Source organism: Tachypleus tridentatus, chromosome 12 (genome assembly GCF_004210375.1).
Source record: "Tachypleus tridentatus isolate NWPU-2018 chromosome 12, ASM421037v1, whole genome shotgun sequence".
Taxonomy (NCBI): Eukaryota; Metazoa; Arthropoda; class Merostomata; order Xiphosura; family Limulidae; genus Tachypleus; species Tachypleus tridentatus.
This window is the reverse complement of record NC_134836.1, coordinates 32262456-32284319: the sequence shown is the minus strand read 5'-3', so window position 1 is coordinate 32284319 and position 21864 is coordinate 32262456. Positions and strand designations below refer to the sequence as shown.

The 21864-nt window shown below is 32.2% G+C and overlaps 1 protein-coding gene across 6 annotated transcripts in view; it reads right to left on the bottom strand.

Moving 5' to 3' along the window:
* Nucleotides 1–21864, bottom strand: part of Vps15 (vacuolar protein sorting 15) — a 199496-nt gene that overhangs the window by 41001 nt on the left and 136631 nt on the right. For 4 of the 6 annotated variants that reach the window (XM_076473726.1, XM_076473727.1, XM_076473728.1 and 1 more), the window contains 3 exons: nt 20989–21066; nt 16287–16335; nt 10944–11181 (listed from right to left, as the gene is read on the bottom strand). In XM_076473726.1, the coding sequence (XP_076329841.1) occupies nt 10944–11181; nt 16287–16335; nt 20989–21066 (365 nt within the window). The remainder of the gene's footprint in view (nt 1–10943; nt 11182–16286; nt 16336–20988; nt 21067–21864) is intronic. The other 2 variants (XM_076473729.1, XM_076473730.1) reach the window with 1 other exon arrangement.

Below are 21864 nucleotides of genomic sequence, written 5' to 3'. Positions count from 1 at the left end.
TTATCTAAAATAAAAACAGTTTTCACTGTCTGAATGTTGTTAAAGTAGATAATTATTCAAAAACCTCACCCAACATATTGATAAAAACAGGAATAAAAGTTCTGTTCATTGAATAATAAATAATGTGTTCATATTTATAAGATATACTTTAACAATGGATATTCTAATGTTTTCACTGTTAAAACATTTTCTTATCACACTTCCCTCACAAAGATAAAAATCTTGGGTAATTCTTAGTGTTAAAAATCATGTTTAAAACATATGTTCATAATAACAAAACAAATACTGCTGAAAATTATAAAACCACTAAATTTTACAAAACTGGTTATAATAATTAGTAATGCAATGAAAATTAATATTTTCCTTAGCTGAATACACACTATAGGTACTCATCTATATACACAACAAAGATCTGTATATGCCTCACATTTTGAATGAAGTTCATATATTAACGTGTACTGAGCCAGCCTATGATGTGATCATCAGCAGAATATGACCCTCCACAAATAGCAGGGTTATCTATCTTATATGCACAGTAATCTTAAGAACTATTTGCATATGAACAAAAACCAATCCTTCATAAAGCAAAATAAACATTCCAGGAGCATGGAAAAGGTGTGAAAGGTTGCTCATAGATGTGAGTAATTATTTAAAATACATTCTCAGGCAAGATAAATGTTAATTTCATAAATGTTCACTTACCTCTCTACACAACAAAGAGTTAGAACCTCACATTACGATAACAAAGTGGCAGGTGTAGAAATTACAAAGAAATTAGAGGGAAAAGCCTGTGGAATGTGTAAAATATTAAGGAATGGTAGCCTAGTAAAGCATCAATCAGTGGGAGATTACATACATCTCAAGCAGGGAGTACTCACCACTTAAAAAACATGGTAAAGCTAACCTCTTGTGTGATGTTAAAGTGCCACATAAGTGAGAATAAAGTAAGAATGCTCTACTAGTCATTATTTCACAGATGGTGAACTGAGCAGGTGTATGTAGGTTGACTAAAGCAAGTTATGGTGGTCAGTATTACACTTCCAGATAATACTCCAGCCCTACTTCCCACTGAGAAATGCATCCATTCTCTCTTATAGATTATACTGATCAAAGGGGAAATTCTCCACATCAGGCTCTTGAGCAAATTTGGACATGGAAAGCGGTGGGGTGACATCATAGGGGTGAGAAGGAAGGAAAAGTTCTTGAACTGAACAAGAAACATAACATCTATATAAAATCCCACACTGAAAGACTGCACAATTTTGTTACCACAAATATGGGCAGAAGGTACTTTCCAGATATGATGCTATCATTTTTTTTTTTTTTTGTGAATGATGGTCTGAAAGGGAATGTGTGTGTATATATACACACACACACACTGTAGAATCAGTCTTGTGGAAAAAACCTCATCTCAATAGCAGGCACTCAGCAGGGGCAGATAGTCTTAACACTTTCTGTATTCTCCTGCTGAATGTGGATTTAGGAAAGAAGTATTTCTTGTGAGGCTATTTGATCACTTGTTGGATATCACTGTTTGTAATATATTAATAAAAACAACAAGCAATGTAAGCAATGGGACACAAGTGTGTCAGGGATTATATACATCCCTGTTTATTAAAACTTATAAAGAAATACCAACATTAAAATAAAAACCTTACAAAGTTGACAAACATTCTTGTCCATGAAAGAATGAAAATGTTGTAGGAGCTAACAAACACAATTCATCAAATCAGAAAGTGAAGAGTCAAAAGAAGGTAAAGAAATTCCACAGCAAGTAATGATGATGGCAACTGTTGCATATGGAAGCAACACATACAATATAATAGAAATTTATTATAACTTTGAAACAAATTACAATCTACAGACAAGAAATGAAAGGAACAGTGATTGGAGAAAACATCTAACTCCCAGACAGCCTAAGTATTAAGGAAAATGGAGCAGTCTGGAAGTAAAATTAATTTTCCTTGTAATAAAAAGACTGAAAAAGATGTCTGAGGCACATGTATCACAGTAGTGTTTTCAACAAGTTAGAAGGAAAAATGGAAATACATTTTGGAGAAAACAATAATACAGAATATGTGACCAAAGGTTTGAATGGTGAACATTTGAGGATCTGGAGAATCAAAAAGAGATATCATTCCAGAACAGGAGAATGACTAAAGAGAAAATCTCTGAGAAAGACCATAAGGATTATGACTCAAGAAGTCATATAATAAGAAAGTCCAATTCTGACTCTCAGCTATTACTGTCAGAGCTAGAAAGTCTGGAATAGGTAACCAGTAAAGAAGAAGTTTGATGTTTTAGCCCTTTTGGACAAGACACTCTTTAAATTACTTTCTGCTCATGGCATGAAGCATTACTTAGTTACATTCAAAAATTAATTAAACCACTTTACAATTAATGTATTTTAATGAAATTAGCATAATCAAGTATAATTCAAAATTTTACTCTATTTAAGATTTTCTTTCTTTATTTTAAAAGAATCTTCTCAAGCAATAACTAAAACTTCAGTTCTGTTGCCACATGACATGCTTGCATATAAATATATCTTAGGTTTTCTTTCTTTGATTTCATCTCTACTTGGTCTTGTGTACACATTTTGTCTAGATGATCAAAGTACATATACAGAGCTTAATTACCACAAGTTTGCTTCAAATTCTGTGAACAGACTTTGAGAAACAGAGCTATAAATTTACCCCACAATTATAAACAACATCCACATTCAAATTCAGAAAGGGCTGTCACTTGACAACAGATTAACTTTGATTGGCATGTTTATAACCAATGGAAAGAGCTGGTTTTATGTTACAATTTTCTCAAGACTACTTTGAAATTGTTGTGGATTGCACATTTACAACAACTGAAATCACCAATGTTGTTAAATGCTCTTCTCTGGCACATAACTACTTTTTCTCACATCATGTATATTAGTTTGACTGAGAGTTAAATTGAACTTAGCTCTTATGAAAGTGAGAACTGTAAGATAAAAAATAGTATTTTTATACTTAACATGAAAATCCTCTCTCAAATAAACCATTCATTATAGTCCAAGTGCAAATAACTATATTAAATCACAAATTTCTTGTAGAAATAATAGTAAAAGTCAAAATTAAATATTTTATTTTTCTGAAACTACATACTCTTTGGAAAATGTTTGCCAAATTTCAAATAATTTCATACACCAGTTTTTATATTTGGAAAGAAATTTTATGAGAGTTACATCTACTTACAATGAGGTGACCCTGACTGAGTTAAGGGAGGCACAAAGGAATCAATGAGAATATTTTCAAGGTAAGAATAACTTCACTGAGACACTAGATGACAGAAAAATTACTGTGTGGGAAAGTTCTGGTCCACTAAAGATAGCTAAATTGCCAGCAGATTAAAAAACTCCTAGGACATGACAAGTCAACAACCAAATGTGGTGGCTGTGGGCCCAAAAAAAAAGCTCCAGAGCCAGCAGGCAGAGGACCAAAGATCAAGTGCCTCCCTAGTTGATGTAAGGGATGAAGATGATGACAAACTCAATTAGAAGCCAATGGTTACTGACATTGATATAAATTATCTTCCTCTTGAAAGTGTGTTCCAGGAATGGTAGTGTAGGGTCCATATCTGCCTCCCAAGTTGTTTTGTGCTCATAACTTAAAAAGTATCATGATTAGGCTAATAGAAGTATGATACATTATAAATATTATACTAACACACATCTACATACATTTTTATGTAAATTAAATGACAAATAAGCTGTTTATAAACAAATAACCAAAAATAGGAGGAGCAGAAAGTGTTTGCATATTTCAGAACGTGTGAAAGAACTGATATTCCCGTAAAAATTTTGTTTTGTTTGGCAAATAAACTACATTATACCATTCCAGAACAAGACACTGGGTTCATAATTATTGGAATTTAGCCAGCAAAAAATGTACTTCCTGCAATTTAGCGCTGTCTCCCTCATTATCTGTTTGGTCATCCTGGCAAACCCGAAACAACTGTCCAGTGTTTTAAAAAAAAACAAATTATTGTAAAATACAAGTCTTGTGTGTCTCTTTCTGGTATTGCTACACAACATAATGTGCCAAAATCTACTGTTCAAAGCATAATTGCCAAGTTTAAACTTACAGGATCAACTGCTAACCTCCCTCGTTCCAGATGCCCTACCAAAATTCCAGAGAGAACCAAAAGGAAGGTTCTCAGAGAAGTCAGTAGGAATCCTTGTTTAACACATTATGACATACAGAAACTGGTAAGGGAAACTGGGGTTGAAGTAAGCACCTCTACAGTTACGAAAATGTTATGTTCTTCTGGGTTCAAAGCATGCCGTCCTCGCAGAACTCCATATTTAAAGCCTGTTTATTTAGAAGCACAATTGAGGTATGCAAGAAAGCATGTAAATAAACCCTTTACCTATTGGAAGAGCATTCTTTGGTCAGAGGAGACTAAAATTGAGCTTTTCGGCCACAATGATGCTTGGTATATTTTTTGTAAGAATTGGGAATGAAATCTTCCAAAGAACACCATCCCTACAGTTAAGCATGGAGGATCGATCATGCTATGGGGTTCCTTCAGCTTTTTTGGTGTAGGCAGCCTTCACTGCATCAATGGAATCATGATAAAAGAAGAGTACGTTGATATATTAGGCACTTACATCAAGAATGATGCTCGGAACTTGTGGCTTGGGTGTCGTTGGATCTTCCACCACAACAATGATCCTAAGCACACATCGAAATATGCGCAATCCTGGTTGCAGAGGAACCATATAAGTGTTCTGGAGTGGCTATTGCACTCACTCGATCTCAACCCAATTAAAAACGTTTGGCATGAGTTGAAGACCAGGGTTCACCAGCATCATCCGAAAAACTTCCAAGAGTTGGAGACCTTCTGTAAAGAGGAATGGAAGAAAATACCAGTTGAGTACTGTCAAACAATTATGGAGGCTATGAGGAGAGATTGCACCAAGTAATTCATCTGAAAGGCTACACAACTGACCATTAAAGTAGATGCACGAACACTTTCTGCCCCTCCTATGTTTGGTTATTTGTTTATAAACAGTTTATTTGTCATTCGATTTATATACAAATTGATGTAAATGTGTGTTAGTATAATATTTATAATACACCATACTTTCATTATCCTAATCATGATACTTTTTAAGTTATGAGGAAAAAACTACTTAAGACGCAGGGATACAAACACTTTCTGTCGTAACTGTTGAAACAGAGGTACCTGTAAACAAATATAGGCCCAGACAAGCTTGAAGAAGAGGAATGTCCAGTGTCAAGCAAATGTGACAGAAAGAGGTGAAGAGAAGGAAAGAGAAATGCAAGAGACCAAAGAGAATCACTGGTTGTATTCCACTGATTTGACAGGTTCCATTAAAGTGGATGCATGTGGGCACATCTGAAAGGAACAAAGGTCTTGGGGAATTCTGACTCAAAAACAAAGTAGATGGTTGAGCCTGCCCTGCAAACAAGTTGAAAAAAACTCCCAAGTAAATCTGAAACTCAATAAAGGTCATACAGACTTGGAGAACTTTATCACACTAGTTGTGATGTAAAGGTAGGAAAAGAAGTTGAGTAAGAAGTGAGAGAGAAAGAAAAAGAGGAAATCCACAAACTAAAAGAAATAGAAATTAGGTTACAGTTGTGGATGATATGTTTGGATGGTGTCAACAATCCATATAGTAGTGGAAATGGAGTGCCAACAAATGTATCATGTGTGCAAATGCACTCCCAACTAAACTGAAAAAAAAACGACCTATAGCTACTGGATGGATTTAAGAAACAAATAGGTGGATGAGAAAATCAGGATAGGAAGCATCAAAAACTTTGGTTTTGGACATCTACAGCTAGGAAGAGGACACTCACCTTAGACTGAAAGAAACCAGACACCTTGAATCAAGAAATGACCAAAAATTGTGTTGAGGAGGAGAAAGCTATGACAGTGTGTTCATCTTCCATCCTCTTCAGAACAATAAAAACAATAGGAGTAGAAATCTCAAGAGGAGTTGAGGACTGGTTTCATAGCATTTATAATCCATAAAAAAAAAGGTTTATCCTTCAGGTTCCAAAGATGCATGAAACAGAGTAAGTACAAGGGAAAGCACTGTATGATCTAAAGATAGTTGGTAAAGGGAATCTACAGGCAAGCAAATAGAAACAGTCAAGCTCCCACTGGACTGGAGATGGTAGGCAGCTCTTAAAGCAAGTCACTTCCACAATCTTTGATGATCAGCCTTCCAAGTGGGGTGATGTCAAAAAGAAGGAAAAGAGGGAGTAAAAATTGAAGAGGAGGGTAATTTAATAAGCCTTCCAAGGACAAAATATTTTGTTGAAACTCCAGGACAAAACCAAGTAAATTGGGGCACAGTGGAAGAATATACCAAGGGCAATAAGAAAATATGTATGCATCATATTCCACAGTAAAGCTGATAAAGTTGCAATATAAAACTACGTAGAGAAGTTGAGAAAGAAAGGACAAAGATAGATACATAAAGAGTGAGAGAAAGAGAGATAAAAGAGATCCATAAACTAAAAGAAAATATTCAAATATTGAATGCTCCTACAATCAGATGGCCCAAGATTTGACAAAACTATGAGAGAAAAATAAAAGACACTGCTTGGAAAGACACAGTGAAGAACAAACATGATATTATCTGATCCTTATGAAGAAGAGAAAACTAGCCACAAGAGAAGGTGTGGAAACAACAATGGTAAAACTTATTGCAAGTCTCGGGTAAAGTAACAGAAATAGAAGGTCAAACATCCTGGATTTGAGATCAGAATAAAACTACTAACTAAGTGGACAATTGTGATAAAATCCCTGATAATAAGAGTGCCTTTATTTGCCACTATAATACTGAGTGAAATTTGATGAGAAGCATAAGAACCTCAGAATGCATAATCCAAATGATTCATGGAATTTTTTTTTGAGAGATAAAAATTGATCTAGGTGTTAAATCAGTTGACATATATTGTCCACAGGCCTAGAACATATGATTAATGAAAACATTGACAAGCAGTTAAATAAACCAATACATATAGTTAACTCTTTCGAAGAATCAGGCCATGTAGTTGCCATCCTCCAAAAGGATGTATAAATAAAAGAAAGAATAAAATAATACCAATTATGTTTTATTCTGATGGTACACACCCAAAACCATTTAAGTTCAGCTTAAAAAATGTTTTTTTGGTTTTTCCCTTTCTGTATGGGCATCCTTTCCTTTACTATGCATGTTACAAGGTTTTTAGTGACTTACATTCAAATTTAACTAAAACACTTTTTGCCCATGATATACAAATTATTATACCATACAATCTTAACTTATAATCCATATTTTAATAGCATATAAGTTTTAAGTTCTTAATTTTATAAGGCAATATAAAAAACAAATCCTGAATTTCCTCAAGTGTAAGAAGTGTGACATTTTTTTTCTAAGCATTCCCTAATTTTGTAAGTTTTTGCCATCCCTCCAATAAGTACAAAATTTAATGTAAGTTACTCACTATAAATTGTCATTGCTCAGAAAAACCTTAATTTTTATATCCTTCAATTTCATTTAGTTACAGTGCCATCAAATAGAAAATTAGAACTAACCTGTCACATTCTCTCTTTCACGATTTGTTAATATTTCTATCTTATGTTTAATATTATACAGTTTATGACCAATGTAAAAACTACTGTTTTCATCAAATGAAGTATTATATTATGTTGTCTTCTGAACAGAGAACTGTAAGTTTTTCTTTTAGTACAAGCTTTGTTCCTTCACAAATATTTTGGTCAGCTTGGATAAATTTATAACAGCTCTTGTCTCACAGTTAAAAAACTAGAAAAACTGTGACAGCTATTGGACTTATCTGCTTTTTGCATGTTATTACTCTAAGACCTTTGATGCATGATTTAATTAAATAAAAAGGGTTTAGTGCACAACTACCATTAGTATAAAAAGTAACATTAAGTATAATTGACAGTCGACAACAACAACAAAAAAAAAGACCTAGGTAAGTACTTTATTTCTTGTTTTTCATTTGTATTTTTTATTTATTACTATAAAAGTAACTCAAATGTAAATTAAGGAATCTTCTTAGGTTAGTTAAGGTTTGATTAAATAAAAAATAATAAAAATAACCGAAGAAAAATATTTCACAAGCAGTGTAGAGTAGCTTATTGGTAATTTAATTTGAAAGGGTAACAGGAGCATCAATTTCCCCGAGTGATTAACAGCTTATAATGGCATGAACAGTAATTTGACATGGTTCAAATGTCAAAGAAACACACATATACTATTATGAGTTTAATGCTACTTAGGATAAACAAAAATTGTTTAAATTTACAATTTGAAGTCATTCCAAAACCAAAAAAGAGTACTTTAGATTTATTTCAATTCTGCATTTGGTTGCTACAAGGTGAATCAAATTGACTAACCCTATATAGGGTTATGATAAAGAAAATTACAGATAAAATACAAAGTTTTACAGAAAACAAACCTCTGAAATGCATTTAGGAGGTTCTTGGTATTAAAAAAATGGAACTTGAGATTTTTGATATGAAGAAAAGTATTTTTAATCTTAACCCTATCCACCCTGGTACTTTTTACTGACCAATGACACAAAATTTTAGTGTCTTATATTCTTGTATTGTTTTTTCATGTTTATTCTTTAGATATAATTATAAATGCAACTAAGATATAAAAATAAGAATATTTTTAGGTTAGTTAAGATTATATTAGATAAGATAAATAATAATATAATAAAATAAAAATGTTTGACAAGGCATGCACATGAACTGCTTGTACTAGTTCTAGTAGCTCATGGGTAATGTAATTCGATAATATAATGTGAGCTACACATTCCCTAAGTAATTTACAACTCATATGTATGCAGACAGTAGTTTATCATGATTCAAAGGGTAATCAAACAATAACATTTAATTATAAATAGATGTATACTACTACGAGTTCAGGGGTAATTAGGATAAATGAATGTGGTTTTATATTACAATATGAAGTGATTATAGAAAGAATAAAAAGGCAATTCAGATTTATTTCATTATTTATGGTGGTTATTAGATCATTCAGATTTAGTAATCTAAAGTTTTGAGTTAGGTTAGAGAAAGTAACATATGAGCTATTAAGCTTTATTGAAAAAAAGAGTTTGAAATGAATTTAAGAGGGATTACGAATTACACAAAGGAAATTTGAGATTTTGGGGATAAGAAAAAGTACATTTAACTTTAACATGAAAATTACTTTGCATATGGACTATTCAAAATAAGAACTTAATATATTTATAGACAAATATTTATTTTATTAGAAATACTTCACTAAAAATATAATGTTTTTGTATGTTAAAGACTTATAATATTAAGCGAAATACTCTCAGTGATGTCGAGAAAACCCACTTGTAGAGAAAAATATATATGTAAAAATGACTCGTTTGGGTTGAGAAAATATTTTACATAGAGGAGCAAACAATGTTTCGACCTTCTTCGGCAATTGTCAGGTTAACAAAGAAAGAAAGAGGTAACTGACCGGAAGCTGACCACATGTTTGAAAGGGGGTTGTCTAACACTGCCCTCTACATTCCAACACTCAGTTACACAACCCCCTTTCAAACATGTGGTCAGCTTCCGGTCAGTTACCTCTTTCTTTCTTTGTGAACCTGACGATGACCGAAGAAGGTCGAAACGTTGTTCGCTCCTCTACGTGAAATGCTCTCAAATTTTTGTGAAGATATACACACAAAACTGAGTCATAAATATTAAATTCACAAAGACTTTAAATGAATACAAGGAGATCATGTGGTCAATTGTACAGACTGACCCCATGACCATTTTGCATTGATGTATAATTGTTATAGTTTTGACACTACTAACCTTTAATATAGTATGTGTACTGTCACAAAATGTGGCAGTCTTTTAGTAAATATTACGTCTTTCACAGACAAAAATATCAAATTTTTTTACTGAAGTATTTTTAATAAACTTAAAGAAACATTTATCCATAATAATATTAAGTTTATTTTTACTAGCCAGAGTGCAAAAAGTCATGTTAAAAGGTAAAAACAATGAGAACTAGTACTGTCAAAGAAACCTTGTCACAGATACATCCTAAAGTTACAAATATGATTAAAATCAAAAATCAAATTGAACATAAGTTGAATAAAAACTTCTAACTGAAATGTTTAAATTTTGGTATCTTTCTTTCACTCAACCAACAAAATTAACCTTTCGGCACAGTTGTGACTGCAGTCGACTTGAAGGCTCAGCGCAGCAGGAGACCTTCCTTTATTCCTGTTATTCTTATGTATTGAATTTAACATATATAGTATTGTGTACAATCACTGAATATTTCAGGGACTTTTGTTGAGTTATTGCCGAGATATCATGCTTTTAGTACTGATACCGTAATTAGTTAAAGTATCAAACATATATGTTCAGCACCATGCCAAACATTAAAAGTTGTTATTCAGTGCCGAAAGGGTTAAAGTAAAAAAGAATAAATCATAAATGGTAATGAAAAATTAAAATAATTAGTACAAACATTATGTTAATTTCTAAGAAAAACACAAAGAAAGCAGTGCTGAGGAAATAAGTTTTTATTCAAATGTTAGTGTTAACAGGAATTAATTAATATGTAGGATCTGTTATCTGTCATCTTACTGGTGATGGCTACAGTGTGATGATGATTACACAATAGGCTGGTGCAATACATGTTAATGTATGTAGGGTTGGGACCTTTGTTTCATTTTTGTGGCATGCTCAAAAATCTTTGCAGTGATGCAAAAAACATAACTCTGTTGTGAAGAAGTGACTAAACTTTTCTGAATCAATTATTATTTTTTTAAATAATAAAATGTTAAGTTTTTATTTTCAAGTAATCAACTATTTGTTTCATTCCCCATTTAAAGTGCTACATAAAGAACCTAAAGTCTTCAACATGCACTTACATGTTAATGAAGCTATCTCATGTGGAACAGGAGATATTCTTCCAGCACATGGTGCAGATGATGCTCCATGTGGTGATGAATCAAAGTTCTGGTGCACTGGTACACAAGTTGGTGCAGTCCCACTGGAAGCTTGATCCTGTTTGTTTGAAGTTGATAAAGCTGTGTCACTTGGATCTTGTTTAGCAGGTGACAGTCCTCTGGAGTCCGTAGTTCCAAACATGTGTTGCCACTCTTCATTCTATTACATATGAAGAATATTAAGAACTATGAAAAACACTAAAAACAGAATACAAAATTAAAATGTGAATTATCTAAAGATAGTTATACTTCATGCAGTATTTAAAAAAAATTTCAATTCTGGGAAGAAAACCTACATGAAACAAATTAACATTAAAGTTCTGACAATCACCACATAGATAATGAAATAAATTTCATCTCCCAATTAGATTTCTTTTTATATTCCAACTCATGTGAGAGAATTGTATTACACATTCTCTCACAATGTTAGTAAACTGTCATACAGTAAGTTACCAATGCTTTGTTAAATGTAAGGTAAAAAAATTACAGTATAATCATTGGGTTAATCTTCTACATGCCTTTGCTTAGTATTCTTTAGTAGTGTTAAGGTGAAATGTGTGTTTTATATAAGCATCACTGAATAAATAAGATTTAGTTATGGTTATTTCTTGAATTTGAAAATCAGGAATTTAGCAAACTATATAATTAAAAAAATGGTTACACTTTATATGATTTTGAACTGTATCTTACCTCATGCCAAGAATAAAACTTTTTATTCTACTCCTTACCTTCCTAATTCCTTAGTAACTGTCTGCCACCTACAAACTCATGTTGTAAGAGAACATTACATATGTAATAATAATAATGTGTCTCACCTTCTTTATTTCATGTCACATACCAACACTTGACAATTTCATATAATCATATATCTTACAAAACTCATGGTATGGGAAAAAAAGGCAAGAATAGTTATACAACATTATTTAATTAACAATACCTTAGTTTGAAGCACAATATGGCACCTTTACTATAATATTTCTTTAGAATCCTCACACTGACAAACAGATGGAGTAAAAGATAGGACAGGGAAGTACATGTCTCTCCTGTTTGTGCTAAAATATAGGGATGTGAATTTCTACCTCCAAAGAACAAGTAACCAGGAATTAAACCAGGGTATAACTACCAATCAGATGTTATCAACAGGCTCCAACAATGGGTTGGAACAAAACATAGCTAGTACCTTGGCTTAACATATGAATTGGAAGGAAGGCCTAGAGTAGTATTCCCTTCCCATGAAGCCTACTTTGGTTGTTTCTAAAAGTAGAATCTGGTTGTACTGTCCTGAAAATAAACACAACGGTGCCAGCAGTAACCAGCTGTCTATGGAATGGTGTGTGCGCAGAGCTATGGAATCGTGATTATGAGAAAAAGGGTTGTGTGATTTTGCAGAACCTGTGTGAAGCCTATAAGAGTCCTAAGGTAAAAATCCTGAATGCAGTACCTGACCTTTGTGCACAAAAAAATCAGACTTTGGTGGGATACCACCACTGTGGTAGTGTGGATATACTAACCAAATAAAACAAACTTGGACATCCACAAACCCAGTAAAAAAATGTCAAAAGAAATTGAGGAACAAGTAACTTATAAATTTTGGACAATTGAGACAGTGATATAGACAAAACAAATTGATGGGAGACACCAGTCTCCTGTCATCCTGGGCTCAATAACTGATAGGAATAAAATCCCTGAAGAATTAGTACAACTCTTTTACTATCCTTAGACCAGCCAAATATTGATAGTCCTAAAATTAATTTCTAATTCAGGAGGATATGCAGATGGAAATCCTAAAGTTGGGTGGATAATAGTGATGAAGATCTGACTCGAAGAGCTGTAGTGCTCCTGGATCCATGAGTAAGGGTACCTGATATTCCAGAAATACTTAGAATTTAGTCTTCACAAATCCTGAAGGCATACAATAAACACTGGTGACTTTAATAAGGGGTGGAACTAAGACCCCTGTAGAAACTGATGATATTCAAGATGCCATCAACAACAGAGATTGATGTAGCAGCCAAGAAATCATACCAAAGTATATGTTAACAATGGTTCTAGTTCATCATTAACAGAGGTGATGAACCTGAGATGCTTCCAACAAGTGTAGCAAAAGGAAAACAAAAGGTCAGAGTAGAGTTTTAAGTCCATAGACATACCATGTCTCACAGGAAGACATTAATGTATTCAGGTGAACTCAAAATTATGCTAGAGTTTGTAAAGTTCAAGGAGCAGATTTATTATATGATAGTCAGAAGATGCTTCCACCTGGTGGTGGTAGGCTAAATAATGAAAAGTTGATAACCTTGTAGAACAAGGCATAGTTGCTCTTCACTGAATGGATACGTAAACTTCCCTGCATGAACCACAATGTCTGTGGAAGGAGTGAAAGCTAATCATTAGCTTCAAGACCCTGCAAGCCCTCAGGTAAGATGCAGGCTCAAAAGCAATTGGAGAAAGACCCAAAACATCACACTCTTGATAAAACAAATGAAGAAAGTGAATCAAAGACAACTTATCCCAAAGTGGCTTTCTTTTTGTTCTGTATTTCATTTAAAGACTGTGTTAATTAGAACAATATTTAGTCAGATAAGTTTGTTTTGCAAGATCAAAGCAACATTGGGCTATCTGTTGTGTCTACTACAAGGATTTGAACCCTAGATTCCAGGGCTGCATGTCCATAAACTCACCACTATCCCACAAAGGGACTAAAAAACTAACAGACAAAAAAGAAGCCACAGGAAAAAGTGAATCTCCAAAATGTCATGGATCACCTCAACTGAAGCTTTAGAGTTCCCTAAAGAAACACCAGAATTTCAAATACATTTCTCTATCTCAATATTGATGAGATCACCAACAGGTCAACCAAAAGTGATCTCACTCCTGCATGACTTGTGTAATGCTAGATATCAGAGGTGGGATAGGAGAGACCTGATTTGCTTTGATGCCAGAAGTTAAAAAAACAATAATTTAAGTTGTAAATCAGCTGGCCAATCAAAAAGGAAAAAAAATTAATGAAAAGCAACTAGATGGCACTAAGAACACTCAAAGTATCTCCAACAATCATAGTAAATACTTTGTGAAGAAAAAATGTTAACATAATATGAATGAGGTACTTACATACAGTACCAAGACAGAGGTCTCATTGTCTTGGTGAAGAGTGTCACGAGACAAATATCGCCATGGGTAATTAAGTGAAGTATGAAAGTCAAGCAAGAAAAAATCAGACCAATGGTTAGATGGGCAAAAGCAGAAGCCCTGGCAATCAAGTAATAGTTTTAAGCACAAGAGAGGTTAAGTATGTTTTGAAATACTTTTTAGGATGTAAACTAAATATGCACTATTACAAATATATGAATATTTGTTTTAAATGTACACATTGTTCATGAATTGTTAACATTTTTATCAACCACAAAACTGTGTATTTTGTATATAAATAATAATGTATTCAATTTTACCTTATAAAATTAGTTTCACTAAATGTTATAGTTTATAATGGTACAATAAATATTCTAGTTACAATTAAACTTAAAAATGGTATTTTGCATTGTTAAAAATTTAGACTAAAATACACCTTATAAGCTAGCACAACATTAAGAGAGATTATTAGTAATATAGCCAAAAATACTTTAGCTGAATACTTCTTTTTTTAAATTTTACTTTAAGCTACACGAGGACTATCTATGCTAGCTGTCCCTAACTTAGTAGTGTGAGACTAGAGGGAAGGCAGCCAGTCATAACCACCCACTGCCAACTCTTGGGCTACTCCTTTAACAATGAATAGTGGGATTAACAATCACATTATAATGCTCTCATGGCTGAAAGGTAAAGCATGTTTGGTGTAACAGGGACTCAAACCCACAACCTTCAGATTACAAGTCGAGCTTCCTAACCACCAGATCATGTCAGGCCCAGCTGAAGACTTTTCAAATAATGAATTAATGGAATCTAATAATCACAGTGTTTAGTTTTGGTGCATTGATTCATCAAATTCAGTCTTTTTGCTATATCAGGCTGTCTTCATTAACATAGATTTTATTTGAAGACATTTTAATTTTAATCTAGTCAGTTTATTTTGGAACAGAAGTTCTCAAACATCAGGTAGCTGTTTGGAGTAATAGCAAATAATATGGTATTATGATTATATTTACCATACATTTTAAACCACTTTACAGTGAAATAATATTTATCCTCTACAATTAAATGTTTAATTAACTGTTTAGTACATAAAAAAATGTAGACCAGGATGGTCATGTCCAGCATTAGTGATAAGTGGTCGCATGACATACCAATATCTGAGGAGCTCCAGCGAGAAGGGATACAGCTGTACTTTATGACTATGGTGCAAGTTAAGTTTTGCCAGCTCTGAGACTCATAACTTGATGACACAGTTCGAGAAAATACAACATAATACTGATAAATGAGACAGTATGTAAACAATGAATGTCACATAGTTGATGACTTACTAGTTGTTGGGCCCACTTGAAAGGAGATTGATCTATAAGCTTAACATCAACATCTATTTATGGAAAGCTGACCTACAAACTTATCAACAACTTCCATATAAAGAAAGCTGATCAATAAACTTAATCTCAACTCCTTATTAAAGAAGGTTACCAACATAAATCAAAATTAAAAGTTAATACAGCTAAATAATTATACCGTTCTACAATATAACTCAATAATTTCCACCTAATCTAATATCTAGGCTAGCATACTAAAGATCACAAGTATACTGAACTGATTTAGATATCCTCCGACACAATTTTTCAGAATAGCGATACTGCTGTAGAAACATATACAAGTTATATAAACAACACAACCAAAATTTGTCTAAAACAGTACCTTTAAATGAACCAATACCTTAGATTTTATGTAAAGAAAAGAGAAATTAATGGTATAAGTATCAACTTTTTTTTTCCCCTCTCTCTATCTAGTAATTATAAGTTTTGTTCTATCCAGGATTTTTACAATTTATATCCCACTGAATTGAGATTTAAATGTGTGTAAATTAATTCTTTAGATTATAAATAATGAGAAAAAAATGTAAGTAGATTATAAATAAATAAAATAAGATTTCAATTCAGATGCATAAATGTTGAGTATAATTTAGTCATTCGGATAAATAACCTTTTAGCATTTGTTTTTAGGGTAAATTAAGAATAATACAAAAGTGAAAGTGAAGTTATTATGTGTTACTGATTATTGTGATTTGACTTGAATGTTAAGCATGCTATTAAGTATATGTACATATTTACTCCAAATTATCCTTACCATTGTCAAAGGTGAATCGACATTTAGTTCCTTTTTCTTTCCAGTTTTCCTGAAAACAAAGTCAAGATTTAATAACATTTAAAAATAATATAGTTTTATAATTTCAACTTGATTATTACTTGGTAGCAATGCATGGATTACAACATTTTACTGGGCAATTCTAAATACATTCTACATGCAAGCAGAGGGAAACATGTAATAACATGGCAACCACACTACATTTGCTACATCCAGCACTGCACTGAGGAAGCTTTTCACCTAGTACCAGAACTCATCAGGCCAGCTGGGATACAAAAAATATAATGATGTTGAAAGCACTAGTTATATCATCAGTTTGATGAAAAACAACTGACAGGTGTGATTTTTGTGTATGTTCACTATTTAGGTTGTGTTATTTTTAAAAGCTATAAAAATATTTCAAAATTTTAGTAATCCATTATTATATTGAATAACTGAGAATGAAAAAATTATTTATCATAATTTCAAATTAAATGACACCTACTATAATGATATACTTAAATAAACAAAAGCAAAATGTTCTTTTTCTTTGGCAAAGCTTGCAAGAAACCTAATTTTTCAGCAGTCTGTACAATTTTAATGTTTCACAGTAAGATCTTTCTCCAAGACATGTCCCTAGTGCACACTGACTAGAAGTTGTTTTAAGAAAAATGCCTTCCTTACAGCTATATTTTCTTAAGAGGCATATTCATGTTAAAACAGAATTTATGATATATTTTTCAAGACTTAACATATGCTAAGGACAGATGACTCAAAATATACTTTAAGTATCTATCTGTTAAGTGTGTACACAACAAACAGCTTTTCTTTGATATAGCTATTAGATAACATCTTAATGGTGAATGTATTTTGAAAGTTTTAACTGATTTAATGCAAAACAAGAACTTTACATTGAAGATACTTTTCCAAATTTATTTCAAAAGAGGAGACTTAGCCTTGAAATATGAAAATTATTTCCTTCTTAAGTTGTTCTTATGCCATCAATTAATACTTGAGTCATGGTGTAGAGCACCAGAGTGCCTTTCTGATACTTAGTTTGATAGCTGTGCACTTTTTGGAATAATTTTAACAATAATCTTTTTATAGAAAACAATGTTAAAGTTTGACAACAAACATATGAATATTTATTACAGAATATCACTGTTGCAGTACTTTTTTCATTCTGCAAAAGTTCAACAGTAAATTCATACTGACTGAACATAAAACAAAATGCAAAATTAGGTATTTCTGTCAACTTATTGCAAGTGTGCAACATTTTCTAAAGATATCATTTACATTTCACTTTATTATGTATAAACATACGAGATGAAAAATCAAATAAAGAAATAAACAACTATATTCATTTAATTGAAATAATATACACCACTGGTGAAGCAAACAGCAAAACCTAACTATATATTCTTCTTTTTTATCTGTTCCACCAAAAGTGCATTGATTTATTATTATTCACACCTTCTAAACACACATATACAGCAATTGTGATCAAATGATTACTTCTGCAATAGTAATACAAAGAGGAAAGCATATCTCCTAAGCAGAAAACATAGTTTTCAATGTCACTAGTTTTTAATGGCTTTTTTTTAGTTTTTAATTTCTATTTTATTAACTTTTTATTTGATTTTTAGTTTTCAACATTCTTTTTGTGATTTTCATCAACTAAAAAATCTGGATGAGGTACATTACAAAAAGTTAATTTTTAACTGTTCTTGAAACTATCTTGTGTGTTTCAGCACTTCCGTATATAAACACGTGAATGCTGAACTACAATTATAAACGATCTTGATTTAATGATAGGCATGCTTCAACTTACTCATAGTTCTCAACTCTCTCACGTACCTTACAGTACTTCCAAGAGTTTCCAAAATTATTCTGAATTTTGCACACAGCTACACGAGGGCTATTTGCACTCGTCATCCCTAATTTAGCAGTAGAAGACTAGAGGGAAGATAGCTAGTCATCACCACCCACCACCAGCTCTTGGGCTACTCATTTACCAACAAATAGTGGAATTGACATGGCTGGGTTGTTAAGGCACTTTCAAAATTGAAAGAACCTCTTGTGCAGAAAGGAACTGAGATAAAAGTGCCTTGAACAACAAGACCATCATGGTGCAAAGATGTAATAAAACTCCTTGGGAGACAAAATAATGGTTTAGAGTGAAAACAGACTTTAGACAATCCTATAAGCTAGCTTAAGCAAGATTACCCCTGAATGAAAACAACATTATCAATCCTAAAATCATGTTGAAATGGAATTAGCCTGATATAACTTTCAAGGATGGATAGCAAATAGAAGTACCTATAGAATTATGTCAGAAACTGAGAATACAATAAAAAAATTGCTAGAGAGAAGCTTCAGCCCAGGATTTCAGGGAGTTTGTAATACATCAAAAACCTGGTCTGTAAGAAAAAGAGATGAGATAAAGGTCAAGGATGTCAACACATAAAACAATAGCAACCCCTACAGAGGAGATCTAAAAAACAAAGACAGGCAAACAAAAAACAGGTCAAAACAAAGAGACTAGAAGAAGAAATGGAAGCCAAAGTGGCAATCAAAGAAGAATAGATGTTTCCATCAAAATGAAAAGCTGCAGTGAAAGGTTAAGAGTGAAGATTAGGAGCAGGATAATGAAAGACAAAGAGAAGAAAATAGATAGAAACAAAAACTACCACATATTTGTTAGTGGATGCCCTCTACTAAACCTTTACTTCACATAATAAATTTTAAGACAATCTATTTACACTTATATGAGATATAAAATCTCCAATTTTTATTGAAATTCTTTCTATTTACTTTTTTCTTTGCATCAACAATACATAAACTTTATTTTTATAAAAAAAGCATATTTAACTTTTATGGATTTTTTTTCAAATTTGATACATTGACAGATCTTCATAAGCTACAATTAGATATAAAATTTGGTCTAATTACAAGTCATATACAAAAAGTTATTCAATAAAAACCTTTCACTTTTGATCAAAACATTTACACACATCCATGTAAAATTCATGAGAGCTATTGTTCTTAGATTTTTACAACAATTTTACTTAAGAGTAAAAGAGGGTTGTTTTTGTTATCTTGGTTGTAGATGGACGATTTAGAGCAACAAAACTATAGGATGAAAGCACATGTATAAACACAAGTATTGGTTAGACCAAGTAAACTACATTAGAAGTTTCTAGCTCAAAGTATTAAAATATTTATACATGTGGGCAGTTGTTATTCATTACTAGCTTTTAAGCACAAATTTGCTAAATTTTATGAACTTCCCCCAATTAAAGTGTGTTTAGTGTCATGTGATACTAGCTTAAGCAATTAGTATGAATAACAATGCTTGATTAACTGTACCAATTGCATGAGGGTGATGGCAAGAAATTGTTAATATACATTCCATGGCATTGCTATAAAGGAATCTGTTAACACTTTTTTAGAGAGGAAAAACTACAACCATACATTTTGAAGAATCTGGTTGATTATTTAAAATATAAGTTTGTTATGAATATTAGGGTTGAGATTCTAAAAATACAGTTGGATAATATCAAGATTCATTTTCTTACTTGCTGGAGTTTGTTAAGTAATGAATGAACATTTACTGTAAAATTATTATCAGTAATATAAGTGTAGCTGTCAGTTTAACCATAAATTGTGATTTCATTCATTTAAATCACATGCTCAATCTTTATTTAGGCAAACCTTTTATTTTCATACCTTAGGTGTTTTTACTTAGATACTGATCAATATCAGTTCTATAACTAGATAGTTTCACCCAGTGTAGAAAAAACAAGTGGGAAATTGTTTTCACAGATGAAGAAAGAAGTTCGATTGAGCAAGTAACAACTTGACATAAAATTCCATTGAGAGGGCAGTTGGAAGTTGACATTACTGTGGAAAGCTTCTCTTATACATCACACTACTGTTTGGATAATTGTATTGAGAAAGAGTGCATGATGGGAAATTAAAACAGAGATGTGAAGTTGCTCTATCTTCACATAACTATACAGTCTATGACCATGAAATCCCAGTGCACTACATGACAATTAATAAACAACAGGTTAGACTTCTAATATCAATGAGAGCACTTACTATACCAATATGAAGTGAAATACTCATATCAAAACCTATTAGGAATAAGTAAAGGGGCCACAACAGAATCAAATATTTCAGTATGTCCTGATGGATTAAGGGTTTGTGCAGCTCTCATGGATCTGAAGAGTAAAGATGTCATCAGTACAGTTATTAATACCACAAACTGTAAAAACTAAGTCAAGTATGGATGGGACATTGCAATACATGAAGCTGTAAAGGTAGTGCTTCCACATTAAAGAAATTCAGAAGTAATCATTGAACTAAGATGTAGAAAGTCTGATCTCAACTCCTCATATAAGGACAGCTTACCACTTTACTTGCTCGAACTGTAACACCAGGGCTAAGGAAGTCTTACAGATGATAAATGCTGGAGATTACATAAATTGTTCACAAAATATCAAGATACCTTCTCTAATAGATTCATGGCTTGAAATGAAAAAATATCTCAAACAATCGATACTAGAGATTTAGCCACAATACATCAGTTATTCAGGCGATTCTTTTACCACCTCTGAAGAACAGCTGAGTTTTTCAAAGAGACAGAAGTCTTGAAAACAATAAAAAGTAATAGAACTGAGTACTAGTTCTATGGCATTACCTATTGTATTTGTGAAGGAGAACAGATCCACAAGGAAACATGTTGTTAAGTAACAGTGGTAAAACATCTAGAAGCATGCTGTAATAAGTAGAAAATAAGTATAATATAAAAATGTCAAACCAAGTGAGTTAGGATTATTTATGTGTTAATCAGTTAACATGTTTTTAAGTTCAGCGTCAGTTAGTAAATTAGACAGTGAGATTCAATGAATCAGTAATCAAACTATTAATTAGTAAGCACGTTTATTATCAAGTGATTAGTGAGAAAATTGTTCATGTAAGTTTATTTATGAGTGAAGTTTTACCTTGGTGTTCTTACTGAAATGTTATTTGTAATATTAGACCTACAAGAGACTAGCCTGTATGAAACACTACTGAATAAATGAATTAATTTGTCATTAATAATGAACTGGAAATAGGGTTATTTGCACTAAATAATCCTGAAGAATCTGTTTCATAATGGAACAAATTACAAAATATGAAATTAATTAACAATATTATGTTATTAGGTATTATATGTTAGAATTCAAACTTATGCTGATTTTACTTATTTATTAATATTAACTGATGTATACATATACATATCTCACTTCAATGGCAATAATATAACTTGTTCACTTTAAGTGGGTAACTTTTACAAAATTTGTTTGGTAAACTAAAACTGTTATCAGACTAAATATAAATAGGAGAAACCCATTCTGTTAATTTAAGTTTTGGTTGCAAAAATCCTATTATCTGACATGCATACATAATACTCTCACTGTTCAATTCCTTGTAACAAAAATCACAAATCCCAATCAATTATATTTGGCACATATTAGTCCTATTTTACATGGAAAAGTAAAAAAAAATATCCTACAGTATTTATTAAAAGCAC